The 18,019-nt window shown below is 31.7% G+C and overlaps 1 protein-coding gene across 1 annotated transcript in view; it reads right to left on the reverse strand.

Annotated features, from left to right (window-relative positions):
* Nucleotides 1-18,019, reverse strand: part of LOC145334051 (long-chain fatty acid transport protein 4-like) — a 28,509-nt gene that overhangs the window by 3,231 nt on the left and 7,259 nt on the right. The window contains exons 9-27 of the mRNA XM_080179333.1: nucleotides 17,783-17,856; nucleotides 17,237-17,298; nucleotides 16,626-16,699; nucleotides 15,295-15,347; nucleotides 13,095-13,128; nucleotides 12,875-12,914; nucleotides 11,615-11,669; nucleotides 11,160-11,211; nucleotides 10,018-10,072; nucleotides 9,501-9,580; nucleotides 8,380-8,433; nucleotides 7,783-7,857; nucleotides 6,676-6,756; nucleotides 5,812-5,867; nucleotides 5,178-5,217; nucleotides 4,816-4,899; nucleotides 3,973-4,044; nucleotides 1,175-1,241; nucleotides 471-547 (exon numbers count right to left, since the gene is read on the reverse strand). Of these exons, the coding sequence (XP_080035459.1) occupies nucleotides 471-547; nucleotides 1,175-1,241; nucleotides 3,973-4,044; nucleotides 4,816-4,899; nucleotides 5,178-5,217; nucleotides 5,812-5,867; nucleotides 6,676-6,756; nucleotides 7,783-7,857; nucleotides 8,380-8,433; nucleotides 9,501-9,580; nucleotides 10,018-10,072; nucleotides 11,160-11,211; nucleotides 11,615-11,669; nucleotides 12,875-12,914; nucleotides 13,095-13,128; nucleotides 15,295-15,347; nucleotides 16,626-16,699; nucleotides 17,237-17,298; nucleotides 17,783-17,856 (1,185 nt within the window). The remainder of the gene's footprint in view (nucleotides 1-470; nucleotides 548-1,174; nucleotides 1,242-3,972; nucleotides 4,045-4,815; nucleotides 4,900-5,177; nucleotides 5,218-5,811; nucleotides 5,868-6,675; nucleotides 6,757-7,782; nucleotides 7,858-8,379; nucleotides 8,434-9,500; nucleotides 9,581-10,017; nucleotides 10,073-11,159; nucleotides 11,212-11,614; nucleotides 11,670-12,874; nucleotides 12,915-13,094; nucleotides 13,129-15,294; nucleotides 15,348-16,625; nucleotides 16,700-17,236; nucleotides 17,299-17,782; nucleotides 17,857-18,019) is intronic.

Here is an 18,019-nt window from a genome sequence, read left to right on the forward strand (position 1 = left end):
CTGGAAGATCCAGCATGCCAGCTCTGCCATCACAACCAGGTACCTCAACATGTGAATAAATCTGAATTACCTGGAAGGATCTGGAAGTGCCAGCATACCAGCTCTGTCCTCACACCCAGTTATCTCAACTTTTAACTTTATCTGAATTACCTGGAAGGATCTGGAAGTGTCAGCATGCCAGCTCTGCCCTCACAACCAGATACCTCAACATGTGACTATATCTGAATTACCTGGAAGGATCTGGAAATGCCAGCATATCAGCTCTGCCCTCACACCCAGGTATCTTAACTTGTAACTGTACCTGAATTACCTGGAAGGCTCTGGAAGTGCCAACATACCAGCTCTGCCCTCACACCCAGGTATCTCAACATGTGACTATATCTGAATTACCTGGAAGGATCTGGAAGTGCCAGCATACCAGCTCTGTCCTCACACACAGGTATTTCAATTTCTAACTATATCTGAATTACCTGGAAGGATCTGGTAGTGCCAGCATGCCAGCTCTGCCCTCACAGCCGGGTATCTCAACTCCATAAACTACACAATCCTGAAGAGTATTACCTTTTTTACATTTTGTTGGTATAACCCCTAAAAATTATAATCTATTTGGTGCCACGGTTAACGACAGGATTCGGAAGCCGCGCGTAAGCCGCGTGTAAGCCTCAGTGAAATCTTCATTTTATCACTATAAAATTCAGCTGGATGTATAAAACTGCTCTTTAGCAGACAATCCTTCTTTCTGAAATTTCTTTTTCTGCTCATAAGCAGGTTTAAAACTGAGGCTTATGCGCGGCTGAGGCGCGGCTTCCGAACCCTGGTTAACGAGATCCGATGGAACAAACGAATGGACAAACAAAAGGCCTCGTTGTACTTTTTATTGTAGATTACATCTTTACTGTTTTTATTTAAAATTAAATTTGTTTGGTTAGAACGTAATTTTTTATTTTATAACTCGCGGCTATGCCCCTAGAGGCATCTCGGAGCACTTTAGATGGTGGTGAATTGAATTTAACACCCCCTCCTATTTTTAGAGTCAAAAAGTCATAACAGTCATAAACCTTCCAGGGACAATGATAAGCTACCCTGTAAAGGAGCATAAAATCAGTTCAGCGGTTAGCGAGATCCTTTAGTACACACACACAAACATCCTGTTACTATATTGTAAGGATAATACCTTTAATGCTAAAATACTGCTACATACAGCCTCTACCTCAGCTGTTGATACATTCTCTCCCTTCCATCTAAATGTACAATCATTCAAGGACAAATAAATCATAGAAGAGCTTTAAATAAATAAATTTTATATATAATGTATTATGTATACTAGCGGCTACGCCCCTAGATGCCTCTAGTAGCACTTTAGATGTTTTTAAAAAAATAATACGATACCTTGCAATGTTACGTAGGAGTCTCTATCAAAATTCTACGATACTGTGCAATGTTACGTAGGAGTCTCTATTCGAGAAAAAAAATTTCAATTTATTGTGATTTCACAAACAGACATCCTGTTACTTTAGTATAAGGATGTATGTACTCTTGAATATAAATCAAGATTTATTTTCTTATATTCATTTTCTAATAAGGGTGTCATTTTTCGCGTATTTTCTGTAAAGTTGTGTGTGTTAGGCATAGACGTCCAAGGGGGGGGGGGGTAATGGGGCGATTACCCCCCCCCCAAACGAATTTTTTTCATTTTACCCTCCCCATTTAAAATTTACCCCTACCCTGGGGGTGCTGTAGGCACCCCTAACCATTTAAGAGGGGGTATTTACCCCCCCCCCAAACAATTTTGGGGGGGTAAATACCCCCCCCAAAATAGAAAATCTCTAACAAAAAAAATTTTTGCGCGCTTCGCGCGCATTTTTAATACTAAATTTTTGATAAAATGTAAATTACCCCCCCCCAAAAATTTTACCCCAGGGGTAAATTTTTTTGGGGGTAAACAAATTTTACCCCTGCCAACAGATTTCAGGGGGGGTAATTACCCCCCCCCCAAGCAAATTTTACCCCCGGGGTATAAAATTTGGGGGGGGTAAAAAAAAATTGCGGCGAGCTTCGCGCGCCTTTTACCCCCCCCAAAATAAAAAGCTTGGACGCCCCTGGTGTTAGGCTTTAGTCAAATGTGCCTATCAAGTCAAACTGTTCTTAATTATGATCCTTTTATATAGGAAAATTAAGAACACACGCTTGGTTTTTTATTAAATGAATAAGTTAGGGTACAATGTTTGGCACTTTCGATATAAGTAAATGATAATAAAAAACCCATAGAATGCGATAATAACTTCAGAAAAATCGAAGAAAATAGTTTTAATACTTAATTAACGTTTTTAAGTTTTTCTTCAAAAAGTTTAGATAAGATGCCTTTAAAAGTCGTCTATGATTTTGTCAGGGATAAAAATGTAACTTTAAAATAAGAATTACAACATATTTTTTCAATTAGTACAAAGTAAAATTTTGAACATTTTATTGATCAGTATATTTTTTAAAATGTGAAGTAGAAACCTGAATATTTTATCATGAAAATTGTGTTATGATTTGATTGTCTGCTAGATTACAAGAAAAAAGATACTGACAGTACTTGTTGGTTCTTTAAAAATAATTAGGAAGATTACTTTCAGAACCCCTCTTTTTGCAACGTTATTTCAATAGAACAGAGCCGTAGTCTTAGTGTACTCAATATCTAGACAGCCAACCATTGTTTTAGAATTGTTCAATTTTTTTAACTTCTGATAAAAACAGAATTAATGGTATTTTTGTAAATATTATACCTCCAAGAAATGGCTATACTTCCCAATCATATGTTGTGTGATATTTAAGAGGAATTATTTTGATATAATGTCATTAAAATATTCGTTAAAAAAGTGCTATTCTAGCTTATACTTTACATTTTAATGTGTATGATAATTCAAATAAAAGATAATGAAGATTTATATTATATTTAATTGTTATAATTATAAAGAAAAACCTGGGAACAGTAAAAAACTGACTTTATTTTATTGACGTAGGGAAAATTTTGTCAAATATTTGAATAAAAAAACACTATAAAACAAAATAAATTATTTTTAATATAGTCACAAAAAGGCTTAATGAGTTTAGGAAATATTTCATTTACTAATCATGTCATTTAAACTCTATTACACAGAATACATTGTAAAAAGATGTTCTCGTTTTAATTTTAAGTAATTTGAAATGCATTTTAATACCTTTTAATGATTTATTTTTGAAACATCTTTTTATAAAATGTTATTGATTTTTGAAGTTATATGTTAAAATGTTTTTAAATTTTGTTAACATTTTGTTTTAAATGTAGAAAATTGGTAATTCTAAACATTCAAAAAATGATTTTATTAAATTTTCATCACTTAAATTGCATGTTTGATGAAATTTTCAACTGATAATTCAAGAAAAATCGTTTAAGTTTTATTATATTTTACTTTGAAATGTTAAAAAAATATAATTATTGTCAAAAATGTGGAAGTTATACTTTCCTCAAAAAAAGACCTAAAACATGCAAATTAACACGTGTAATGAGATTTTTTTCTTTCAGGTTTAATTTTAAGTAATTATTGATATTTTTTGTAAAAAGGATTTTATATAAAAAGTTTTAAAACTCGAGTTATGTAGTGGTTCTAAAAAAGGTTGCGAATTTATGCAATTTTCTTGCAAAAAAAATTTTCTAGGATTTTAAAAATAGCAAAGGGTGTTATTAGACGTACTTACAGATACAATTGCAAAGTCATTTTGGCCAAACACTAAAATAAAGTTTTGACATTTGAGGGCCCAACCGTGAACAGTTTAACACGCAATTTTACGGAAAATACGCGAAAAATTACCCCCTTTGTGATTGCATGAAAAAAGTAAAAAACCTTTCACGTCAAATTATTTTTTAATAATTAAGTTATAGAAACAAATATGCCAACATATAAAAGTGACTTTTAGAGTATTATTGCTCTTAAAAATAACTTTTTTTACCTAAAAGTATCTCCAGCTCTGTCTTTGAAGTACAACCATCCAAATTCATCCATTTCCAAAATATCACCGGATCTAGGATTTAGAATTTATCCAATTTTTATTTGCAGAACTGGAGGAAGGGACAATGAACTGTAAATTATATTGGTACCCAAAGTTCTAAAGCCACGTTTTCTTATTTGTTGGGTTAAAAACTATACTATTGTTAAATTATAATTGGCTGGTTCATAAATTAACATTGTCCCAACGTTTCAACCAACAATTTATTCTGATTATGAAAAATTTTTGTTTAACATTATAGGGGATTTATACCAGTTTATCGTCAATTGTTATATCCCTTCAGATCCCTGGCAGATCTACAATTTTAATTTCTGAGCTTAGATACCTCCTTCTGTCTGTATGTATGTCGGTAATGCATGTTTTAAATTTAAAATCTTTCTATTTAATGTCATAATTAGGGTTGGGCCGGATACTTTTTTGGCCGGATACCGAATACCGGATATCCGGCAGTTTTATAATGCAGGATATCCGGTTCCGGCCAATTTTCGATATCCGGCAAATTACCGGATATCCGGCCGGATAACCGGATATCCGGCGTCAAAATCAGCCGGATATCATGTAGATAGTTTTAATATACGGTATCCGGCCGGATATTGAAAATGACCGGATATCCGGCCAGTTAACCGGCCAGACCGGATATCCGGCCCAACCCTAGTCATAATTAAATCTCATGGCAATTCACAATTTTATGCAATAGCAACAATTTGTACCTTGGCGTTCTAGATTTGAAATATTGCATATATTTTTAAGCAATATGTTAGCAAATAATTAAAGGAATTGGCTTGCCTGAAACACATATCTCCTTTTTTCCAAACATCTGTAAGGATTTTCTTCTTTGTAGCAGATTTATCAGCATAACCATGGAAGTCTCTAGAAGATAAAAGTCAGTTTTTTTTAGTGAGTTTATTTTTTACTTTAGGTTTTAATTTTACTTTGTAGCCCTATAGGGCCTGCAGGTAAAAAAAAACTACTTCAATAACAGGGTTTAGGGGGGGGGGGAGGTGGTGAGGTTGAATTTAGCGTGTCTTTGTTCACTTAATACTGTGGGAGAAAGGACCAACTTTTGTTATACATACTCATTTCATTCTATTTTTTTGGATAAGGTGGCAATAGTGTAAATGTCGTCTTGATAGAGAAATGTATCTTACCTGACTGGATGCCCCTTGTCGATTCTGCCAACTATTTCTCCTAAATATGTTAATACGTTTGGTGTTAATATTCCTTTATATATTTACTAGCGGCTACGCCCCGAGAGGCCTCTAGTAACACTTTAAGTCTTTTTTTTTATTTTAAACGATATTATAAATGTTAACAGATTTTTTCAGATTATTTCTATGCTGCGTTATTCTTTAGGTGAAAGCAAATATATTTAAAAAATGAAGGAGAATCTGATCGGTTCAGTGGTTAGCGAGATCCTTCGGCACAAACAAATATTATACAGCAGTTGTAACCAACAACTGAATTTGTTTAAAGAAATGCTTGGTAATTTCAGCTGATTTTTTTGTGATTTTTGGGGGCCAACGCTTCGTAGTAAAGACAACCTTTTATCTGCCACCATAACTAACTTATTTCGCTTGTGGCTATAGTTTATTCCTGATTATAGTACCAAAATGTAAAGAAAACTATCTAAAATGGTAAGAAGCACCGAGAAAAATATTTATTTTAAGTGTTACTAATGACGAAAGACTTTCAAAGGAGGCGAATGCACGCCCGACATTCTCACTTGACTAAAATTGTCACTAATCATACAGTATACGGGATTTTATTAAATATTTTCTTTACCTGGAGTTCCTATCTTACATGGAATACATAATCCATTTTCATCTCTCAAAGGTTCCCTTAAATAAAACAATTGATTGTTTGTCAGTGACAAGATGGTTGATCAAAAAATATTTAAATACCAAAGTATTTACATGACAAAGCCCATTTTGTCCTGTTGTGACGTCATAAATTTTGGGAAAGGGAAAGGCGAACTCCATTTCTCCCATCTCTTTGAAGAGATTTTCTTCCGCCCTTCCCTTCTCCTATCCCGAAATTTATGACGTCACAACAGGACAATATGGGCTTTGTCATTTACATAATCAAGTGTTGATATGCAACATTTTATGGAGAGTACAAATTGTTAAAAGTCCTATACATTTTAGATTACTCTAGTATTTAAGATTTCCTAAGTATTACATATTTCTTTATAATTATGTAAGGCTCAGAGAACACTAGGGCAGCCTAGGAAAATCTCTAGGATTTGACCTTAGATATCCATCAAATATTGGTCAAAGACAGTATTTAATGGCAATCTTTTAAAACAGTTAGATCTGAAAATCTTTTGATGTTTAGTTTTTTTTTCTGCAAAGCTTAATTTTATTCTAGATATGAATTTAAGCTGTGTCAGAATATCTAGTAAAACTCCCCTAATCCTTCTAAAACTCTACGGTGTAACGGTCATCTCGAAAACGCTTTTCTCATTAAAAATAAAACCTTAATAATAAGATTATATTTTGATATCATGAATATGTCACAATTCTTTTGTGATAGGCGATTTTTGAGTATAGCCTGGTGAAGCTCCTAGCAAACTAAGATGTAAGGGTCATCTCAAAATACGTCTATCTCAAAATGCGCCTATCTTGAGAAAATATGGAGTGCAACTACCTTGTTTCTTCATCTACTTGAATGAGACCAAGAGGAAGCAGAAATGGAAATATTACTGATATAAATCCAACAGCTCCAACTCTAAATTAAAAATTGTCGAATTTATATGTATGCAAGGCTAGTTATTTAATCACGTGTATATTTATTTTTAGCGAAATCTAAAAAAATCATGGATAGACGGACAAAGTGGTTTAAAGAGCAGCTGTTAATTAGTCATAAATCATTAATTTATTTCTATAAAATCACGAAACCTTTCAGTCAGAGGGGTGTATCTACTATCCACCCCCCCTAAAATTTGCCTACATCCCCTAACACAAATTAAAAGTAAAAAATCCCCCCCCCCCCTCGTATTAAATTTCAGGGTGTCTGGATGCGCTTAGAGCGCCATTTTCCCAGTCAAAGAACGCTTTTTTAACCTTTGAGTTGTTAAATATGAAGGGGTAGACATCTAGAGGGGGGGGGGGGTATCAATTCGCCGACAATGCGAATCTATAGTATATGCCCCTCTTGTCTGTTGTCTGTATCACACCTCTCTACACCTTCCTCTATTTGGGTTTAATGGGAGTGTCAAAAATGGCAAGGCGTTGTCAAAATTCGCTTCAATTAACTTCGCGCACCCCCTGGCAAAACTGATATGTTTTAATAATTATATTTTACAGCATGACTGTTTGATCAACGAACCAAGAAATTAAATTATATACTGGATGGTCTTTGGTATAGGGTATCCTCATATATAAATCAGCAATCTTTCTTAAAACCATATTCACACCCTTGATAAAATATACAGGCTTATAAAAAGGACTCACAATATAAAGACACACGATTTTCTCAATTATAAAGAATTAAAACCACTGAATTTGTTTTCTTGATCAGGGATAAGACAATAGCCGATAAATTGATGTACATCCCAAATGATGATGCACAAAAGTTGAATAAGCGGTTGAAACGTTTGAACATACAACTTCATGAACCAACCAATTAAAATTTAATAAAAGTCGTCAAAACTGTTAAGCCAACGAATATGAAAACGTTATTATTTAACTTTGAGGACTAATGTAATAAAAAGCCCAATGTCCCCCCCCCCCCTCCCTGGTCCCTGGTACTAACCTGCCAGAAATATTGCCAACACTGCAGTTTCCTTCCGTAGAGCCATAGAACTCACAGATCAAAGGAATCTGGAATCTAATAAAAAAACAAGGATGGCATCATCCATAAGTTGTGAAACAGAAGAACAGCTAAATAGCCAATTCTTAAACTTATTCTTTTTAACTATGACACTTAAAAAAACATTCAAGGATTAAGCAGAAAAAAAGGAATTGGTGAAAAGGTGAATAATCGGCTGAGATATCAACGAATGGAAAAAAGATGTGACAGTTAAAAAAAATATACAATATACATGTTTTTGATTTGCAAATAAAAACTTCTCTCATAAATAGCTATATTTCATTTCTTGAAATGCCAACCTAACATTATAAGAATTTGGTTTATAGCAGAATTTTATATTCATTGTAGAATAGTGGAAATTGGTTGTAGTTAAAATAATTAATATTTTCATAAGTTGTATGATTCTATTTGTTTACTTTTCAAGGAAGGTTAACTCTTATGTAGTAAAGTTTATCTTTAATAGCACCAAAGTTATTTACGTCTTTTTTTTTATAATATTTCCTAAAAAAGCTCGAATATTTTTAATAATGATAAATTAACCTGGAAGTAAATTTCTCCCAAATTTCTCTCCTCAGACCATTTCCAAACATCATTCTAAAAGAAATGGCGATGAGTGTTCAATTCGGCATACCATTACAAACGCGATTGTTTCACACATCTGCAAAAGTAGAGGGGGAAGGGGTTAAATAACTGTCTCTTCCCATCCCAAGGACCATGTGCCGATTCTCAACTGGGTCTTTGAAAATCAACCAATAGTGTCGGGAATATTTCGACACAGCTAAGTGGCAGAAAATAATTTGCTTGCAGACGAAAAAAGCTCCTTGGAAAAGAGGGGCAGGGCAGGAAGGTATCTGGGGAAAGGACAGACAGTTTTTTTTTTGCAGTTCTGTGGACTGAATAAATTGATATGTGCGAAATTTAATAATAAATGGTTTATTTAATTGCCTATCAAGGATATAAATAGCACAGTTACTCTACAAGCATATTTCTTCCAAATTGGATTTACTTGGCTAGTTGATTTCATAATGATCATTAACAAGTCACAACACCCCCCTATACTAGAGACGTAAATTGGTACCTATTACTGCTATGTCGGACACGTGACACTAATAGTGATACAAGGGGAATGCCTTGTCCCTTTAAAACTGCGCAAATTATTACCATTCACTTGTTCTTGTACTTACGTAAAAATCAATAGAATAAAACGTACAAGAAAAAGAAGAACGCAGTAAATTTTAATATAAATTAACCTCTCAGAGTTCATAAAAACTATTAAAATAATTTTGATAGAAATGTGTGGGTATTTTTGCGTTTAAAAAATTAAAATTCATATTACCAAGAAAATTATAAAAAAAATATATTACGTACGAACATAATAACCATAGATAACTTTAAATTATGATTGAGATTTTATCAATAACAGCGTTTTAACATGTCTACCAATATATTTAATGACGCAAAAGGTAATTGGGACTCTGGGAGGTACAATTATTTATCGTCCATTGTCTTATCCTTGAATAAAATGCACCACGTTATGCGTTTGCTAGTAGACCTCAGGATATGTTAAAGTTCTATTACAAAAAAAATTGCTTGAAGTTAATGCAAAAATTAAATCTAAAGAAAGTACTAGATATTGGCATCAACATATTTAAAATATATACCTTATTTTATGTTGTGTTTCAAGGGGTGATATAGGTGTAGAAATCAGATATCTGGCTATCTCTCCAATATATTGACCACACTAAAATATTGTTTTTTGTTAAGCAAATAAGCGCCAATGCCTCTTCAGGCCTCTTTGGACTCTTTAAAGATGAACAGCGAACCCACCAGCTAAAATTTAGTTCTAAATAGGAAAACAAATTTCTTTTGGGTTTATTGATTTTGTTCTGGGATCGATTTATCTTGGTAGAATTAAGATACCCTACCTCAAAATAGATAAAAAAAAACTCCAAAGGCGTAAAAGTAGAACCATATCGGTCTAATGGCTAACGAAATCTTCGGTTCCAACACAAAGACAGACATTATCCAGTTTTATATAAGGATAAATAATTAAAGATGTTTTTTTATCCGTACCTTAACATAGCATTAACTGGAATGTCAAAGTAGGTTAGGTTTGTTGGGGGTTCATAATTGCCTGCATGGATGTAGGGACTTGACAATAATACTACAAGTACTTACTGTAACATTTGTTCTGCAACAGTCAGACCAATATTTAGAAGCTGAGAACTTTTTCCTAAAATATCAGAGACATATTTTAGCTTTCATATGATACTACTAGAGTTGGCTCGATATAATTATCTCCCTATTGGCTAGTTTTCTATATGCATATCTATTTCTCAATAAATCTATTTTCCTCACCCGGCATTACTATCTAAAAGAAAGTAAATATTTAATAATTTAAATGATTTTTAAAAGATTTTTTAAATTATATTTTTTTTCTTTACATTACCATCACCAAAGGGTTAATGATGATGATTACAATTTTAGTTTAATATTTGAACACACAAAATGTCGCCACAATCGAATTCTTTTAAAACATAGTTTTCTTAAATTTATCATATTATAAATTAAAATTTTCTTTTTTATGATTAGAAATTAAATACATCAATATAAGGTAAATAGCAACATGAAATGAAAAAAATGAATTTATTTTTAATAAAGTAAAATAATGGGTCTTATCGTTCTGGGCAATGAGAGTTTATTATGGATTATTGGAGCACTATGAGTTTTAATCATATATTCCTTGGAAAACTTGAGCTCGTTTATAGACATTTATTTCCTATATATATCTGACATGGATCTTGAAGCAATTAAGCAGGCCGTTTTGTACATGTTAAAAATTGGAAGATTTCATTAAATAAAAGTAATTGCAAATATACTTAGTAAATGATACTTCTCCATGGAATAGGGGTGGAATATAAACCCAGCTTGCTTCATACTTATTACAACAAAATGACATGCTCTTTTAGTAAGTTTCAGGGGGGGGGGGTGATTTCGTGAGGAGGAGGTGTGTCCCAACTCCCTAAACTCTTGGTGTGGCCAGTTGAGATATTCTTTAAAAAGCAGAATCCAATTTGACCAGCGCGCGGTAGCGAGATCTTACACTTCATCCGGTCAGCCAGACAAAGTCATACTTTGTATTATGATTTTATGGCTTCGAACTTATCCTGTAGAAACTTTGTAATAAAAGTGTAATCCGCAAATTTAGATAGGTCTACACTTTATCTATTATTATCACTAGACTTTATAATTATATGTAACTAACTTACGAGATCTTATTGGATATAGTTTTTTAATGAATGTGTTATACATTTCTTTACCTAGAAACCATTGAGACTCCTTCCATCACTGCGTTTCCGGTCACCATGGCTCCTGAATTTCAAATAATGTATTTCCCTAGTTTTGATAAGTATCAATTATTATGTTAAGCTCTTTAAATAGTTTTTATGCAGGCATCTAAAAGAATAAGACAATATATTGATGTACATCCCCAATGATGATAAACAAAAATTACCCATTCTGTAGATTACGATTAGCGGTTGAAATGTTTGGACACTCAACTTAATGAACCAACCAATACGATAAACGTCCTCAAAGTTGTTCAGCAAACGAATATGAAAACGTTATTACTAAACTTTGTCGAATAGTGTAATACGCAGCCCATTGTTCCCTCCCGAACCTAGTAAAAGTGTCTGACTCTGATTATGACGTAAAAAAATTTGCCAATGAGAGGCCAGTATACACTGTAATTGATTATTGGTTAAAAAGTTTCTACCTGCAGCCGTGTGGTACATGGGCAAAGGAGAATACAAAACATCAGTCTTCAAAATCTAATGGAAAAATATTTATTAAAGTACAGTTTTAGCCAATCTTATTTTGTTTTATTTACTAAGTATATTTGCGATTACTTTTATTTAATGAAATCTTCCAATTTTTAACATGTACAAAACGGCCTGCTTAATTGCTTCAAGATCCATGTCAGATCTATATAGGAAATAAATGTCTATAAACGAGCTCAAGTTTTCCAAGGAATATATGATTAAAACTCATAGTGCTCCAATAATCCATAATAAACTCTCATTGCCCAGAACGATAAGACCCATTATTTTACTTTATTAAAAATAAATTCATTTTTTTCATTTCATGTTGCTATTTACCTTATATTGATGTATTTAATTTCTAATCATAAAAAAGAAAATTTAAATTTATAATATGATAAATTTAAGAAAACTATGTTTTAAAAGAATTCGATTGTGGAACATTTTGTGTGTTCAAATATTAAACTAAAATTGTAATCATCATCATTAACCCTTTGGTGATGGTAATGTAAAGAAAAAAATATAATTTAAAAAAATCTTTTAAAAATCATTTAAATTATTAAATATTAACTTTCTTTTAGATAGTCATATAGAAAACTATCCAATAGGGAGATAATTATATCGAGCCAACTCTAGTGATATCATATTTTCTTCTACTACAGCTTGAGCTAATACAATTTCGTTTCTTTGATATATTTAAAATAGTTACAGATAGCACAAACAGAAATAAAACTTGTATAGTAGTTATGCATTTGAAAAACAAGGATGACAGCATCAAACAGTAGGAAAAACGCACATTAACACTTTAGAGTGTCAGAACAAAATAAGCAGAATATAAATGTATTTGTATAAGTCTAAACAAAATTGTAAGTAAAATTTGTCACAAAACTGTTTAAATACTGGACAAGGACATACTTATATTTTACAGTCTCGCTTATAGATATTCTTCGCTTATAGCATTGCAACTTGTTGTAATAGGAATCATTATTCCAAAAATCAGGTGAATATGATTGTTATATCATGCAAATATTTGTTGTCAAAAAAGTAAAATATCAACATGTTTTGAAACGATAGTAGAGTTGCTACGGTTCCTAAATGGTACTTAATTGTTATAGGAATCAACATGTTTGATAGTTTAAAACTAATAGGACAATTTTTACATGTGCCGGACTTACGGACCCTAATAATGGAAAAGCTTCCCTTTTAAAAATGTTTACCTTTGTCATACAGTAAAGAGCATACACAGCAAACATAAATCTTACATAGTATTTTTTATACTTTTTGTTTTGAAAAAAACTTATAAATAGAAAAAAAGATGCAAGATCCTTAAAATTAAAAATAATATGATAATTTAAGAGTTTTTGTATTTCTATAATCTTTATTTTGTTTTATATATTTTATATTTTCAAAAATTAGGTCAAAAATATTAGTAATTTCCTGGAGTTTTTTATGACAGCAGCTTTTGGGAGACCTAAAAGATTTTTATCACAATTTTGTTTTCTAATTTGTTAATGATTTATTCTTTTTTTATAAATAAGCTAAAACCCTAACTAGAGGAATGGGAGATTAAGCTGTTTATTTCACTAGTCCCCAAACTTCACAAAGTTTCATAATAATGTTTTCGAATTCGTTGACTTAACAACATTGTTGACCTTAGTGAATTTTGATTGGTTTATTCTTTAAGTTGAGTTTCAACCACTAAATTTAATCTACAAAAGAGGTAATTTTGTGTATCATCATTAGGGATGTTCATAAAATTATTGGCCATTTTATGTAGATCCCTGTAAAGTCCCACTTTTAGTAAGTTATGAATTTTATTAGTAAGTACACTTACCAGTAGTACCACTTGTATATATGTAGAACAGCTCATCATTAGTAAGTACACTTACCAGTAGTACCACTTGTATATATGTAGAACAACTCATAATTATTAAGTACACTTACCAGTAGTACCACTTGTATATGTGTAGAACAACTCATCATTAGTAAGTACACTTACCAGTAGTACCACTTGTATATATGTAGAACAACTCATCATTAGTAAGTACACATACCAGTAGTACCACTTGTATATATGTAGAACAGCTCATCATTAGTAAGTACACTTACCAGTAGTACCACTTGTATATATGTAGAACAACTCATCATTAGTAAGTACACTTACCAGTAGTACCACTTGTATATATGTAGAACAACTCATCATTAGTAAGTACACTTACCAGTAGTACTACTTGTATATATGTAGAACAACTCATCATTAGTAAGTACACTTACCAGCAGTACCATTTGTATATTTGTAGAACAACTCATCATTAGTAAGAACACTTACCAGTAGTACCACTTGTATATATGTAGAACAACTCATCATTAGTAAGTACACTTACCAGTAGTACCACTTGTATATATGTAGAACAGCTCATCATTAGTAAGTACACTTACCAGTAGTACCATTTGTATATTTGTAGAACAACTCATCATTAGTAAGAACACTTACCAGTAGTACCACTTGTATATATGTAGAACAACTCATCATTAGTAAGTACACTTACCAGTAGTACCACTTGTATATGTGTAGAACAGCTCATCATTAGTAAGTACACTTACCAGTAGTACCACTTGTATATATGTAGAACAGCTCATCATTAGTAAGTACACTTACCAGTAGTACCACTTGTATATGTGTAGAACAACTCATCATTAGTAAGTACACTTACCATTAGTACCACTTGTATATATGTAGAACAGCTCATCATTAGTAAGTACACTTACCATTAGTACCACTTGTATATATGTAGAACAACTCATCATTAGTAAGTACACTTACCAGTAGTACCACTTGTATATATGTAGAACAGCTCATCATTAGTAAGTACACTTACCAGTAGTACCACTTGTATATGTGTAGAACAGCTCATCATTAGTAAGTACACTTACCAGTAGTTCCACTTTTAGTAAGCTATGATTTTCATTAGTAAGTACACTTACCAGTAGTACCACTTGTATATATGTAGAACAGCTCATCATTAGTAAGTACACTTACCAGTAGTACCACTTGTATATGTGTAGAACAGCTCATCATTAGTAAGTACACTTACCAGTAGTACCACTTGTATATATGTAGAACAGCTCATCATTAGTAAGTACACTTACCAGTAGTACCACTTGTATATGTGTAGAACAACTCATCATTAGTAAGTACACTTACCATTAGTACCACTTGTATATATGTAGAACAGCTCATCATTAGTAAGTACACTTACCATTAGTACCACTTGTATATATGTAGAACAACTCATCATTAGTAAGTACACTTACCAGTAGTACCACTTGTATATATGTAGAACAGCTCATCATTAGTAAGTACACTTACCAGTAGTACCACTTGTATATGTGTAGAACAGCTCATCATTAGTAAGTACACTTACCAGTAGTTCCACTTTTAGTAAGCTATGATTTTCATTAGTAAGTACACTTACCAGTAGTACCACTTGTATATATGTAGAACAGCTCATCATTAGTAAGTACACTTACCAGTAGTACCACTTGTATATGTGTAGAACAGCTCATCATTAGTAAGTACACTTACCAGTAGTTCCACTTTTAGTAAGCTATGATTTTCATTAGTAAGTACACTTACCAGTAGTACCACTTGTATATATGTAGAACAACTCATCATTGTATCCGGTATAGCTAAAAAAGAAAGAATTTGACAATTTTTTAAAAAGTTTGAAATTGAACAACCTATGATGACCGTACTAAATCGTGGCCTTAATTCAAAGAGAAGCTATTCTCTTACATGTATATTGAAAAAAATTCAACTTTTGACAAAGACTTCTCAAAATCTGTTCCTTGATTTCGCAAAGATTTTGTAGGAAAATAGCCTAAAGCCATCTTATGACATTTATGAAGCTTGACTGTAAGGTAAATTCAATTCGGTCCAATATTTTCCGAGATAATAAGCTCCAGACAAATAAACCTTACTACTTTATTTATAGGATTTAATAATTAAAAATTTAAAAACCAACTTGAATATTAAACACTATTAAAAAAACTTATGATTATTTGGAAAGGTTTTACAATTTTTCTTACTTTTTTACGAAGAAATCTATATAAAACTTCTCAGATAGACTAAGAAGAAGGTAAATAAAATCGCTTTTATAATACGAATCAAAATAGAAATAGATAAATTAATATTTGGAGAACTTTTATGTTTTATGTGTTCTTTTATTTAAAAAAAATTCTAAAGCAAATATTTGTATGAATTCTTAAATATAAAAATATATATAACGTACATAGTCGTAAAATAACATCAAATAACAAAAAATATCCAAAATATTTATTGACGTAAGCAGAAAAATGTAAAAAACATAAGTGTACACCACGTACTAAACTTATATTTCTAAAATTGTTGTTATGGTTGTTTTAATGGTTTATTTACCCTATTCATACAGTTGTCATTGTCAAGACTGTGTATGGTCAAAATTGGTATAAAACTTGCATCAAAAGCATTTAAACCTATTAGTTTAGTCAGTTGAAGCTTTACTATCCAGGCTTTCATAGTAAGTAGCGGTAAAAAGCTGTCCTTAATATTAAAACAGACAACAAACCAAATCAGGCTAATCATCCGCCAAGACATAAAAACCGGAGTAAAAAGTAGAATTATTTATTTAAAAATCAAGCACCCGCAGTCGCAAACTGAATGTAAAACTGCAATAAACTACCTTTGCTATTTTTTTAGGTATGTTAATGAGCCAACCTTTTTATATTAACCCAGGGGGCTGTGATCTAGCAATTTATTTCAATTTGAAATAGATGAAGAATAGTGGCCTAATGTTGGCGGAAAACTTTTTTTGTGCTGTAAAAAAATAAGGGAAGGAAAGGGAAAGGGGGGAGAAGAAAATGGATTGCGGGAAAATTTCAGCTTTTAATTGTTTGTCAGAATCCTGATCCCTTGTCCCTGGTATTTACCTTTTGTCTAAAGTTTGTGTTGATTCTTTGGCTAAATTGCTAGATAAGTCAATTCCTTTATTCTCTTTCTGAACCTGAACAAATAAAGATAAAAAGTAAGAAATGTATGTACAAATTTTAGATTCATTGATATAAAAAATTTTGCAATATGGATGTTTAATGTTAAATGAAAATTGCTTTGTTATACTTTATTTTTGCTTAAAACCTCGTATAACAAAATAGGCATGCAAATGATTTTTATTCATATTTCCGTAAGCTATTTCTATTAAAAAAAAAACATTTTTATTCACATAATTAGTATGTTGTGTATTCAACATAGAGAATACAAATTTATGAAAACAGTAAAAGTGTCTGACTATGACGTCACTAAAAATTAACAATTAACCAATGAGAGGCCGCTATATATTTTACCATTGTGAATACTGGCTTCTCATTGGTTAATTGTTAATTTTTTCTGACGTCATAGTCAGACACTTTTACTGTTTTCCAAATTTATAAATAAAAGCTTAATAAAAGAAAATCAAAGCCGTGTGAGCAGTTGATTTTAACATTTTGGATAGAAACATCATTTAATTTTGAATCATTTTTATACAAAATTAAATTTGAAATACCTGATCAACACAGAAAAGTTGAGGATAATCTTCATCAGACTCAGATAAAGCTTCAAGTACATCTTAAATAGGAATTATAATTTCAATTAGTATACAACAAATTATAGATAAATAAAATTATTAATTCAATAACCTTATGTGAACATCCTATAAATGAGATAAGGGGGGGAGGGGGGCATGCAAATATGAAAAGCAAATTTTAAAGATTAATAGTTCGACAAAAAACGCCAAGGGTGGTTTCTAAATTTTAACAAACGCTTTGCTCCGATTCAAAATATTTTGTTGATTAGAAACAGCAAATAAAGAGCTTTTTTATTCTATTATATAAAAGTAAAGGAAATCTGTGTTTTTTTTATTAAATTGAGAACTCAAAACAAATAATCTAGTTTCAAGAACTAACATTAAACCATTATTATGTTCAACTATTTCAAACATTTTGTTGCTTGGCAGATAATCTTTTTTTTTTATAGATGAATTAGTTCTTGTGATATTTTCCTTTAATTTTTGCCTTTCTTTCACCAAGAATTAATCATTATAATATTATACCTGCTTCGGTTTCTGCTGAGTAGATGATTGCTTTGCTGTTCACTATCCTTATTGTATGTAAAAGGCCAGTCTTTCTAAAACAAGGATGACAATATCCATAAAAGCGAAGCTCTAAAATGGTAGGACAAACGAAAGCTTACACTTGTAGAGTGTCAGAACTGATTCCTGATTTAGCAAAATTTGGATATATAAGTTTAAACAAAATTTCAGTAAATTTGTTGCAAACTGCTTAAATAC

Source organism: Acartia tonsa, chromosome 2 (genome assembly GCF_053477335.1).
Source record: "Acartia tonsa isolate MP-2025a chromosome 2, ASM5347733v1, whole genome shotgun sequence".
NCBI classification, from domain to species: domain Eukaryota; kingdom Metazoa; phylum Arthropoda; class Copepoda; order Calanoida; family Acartiidae; genus Acartia; species Acartia tonsa.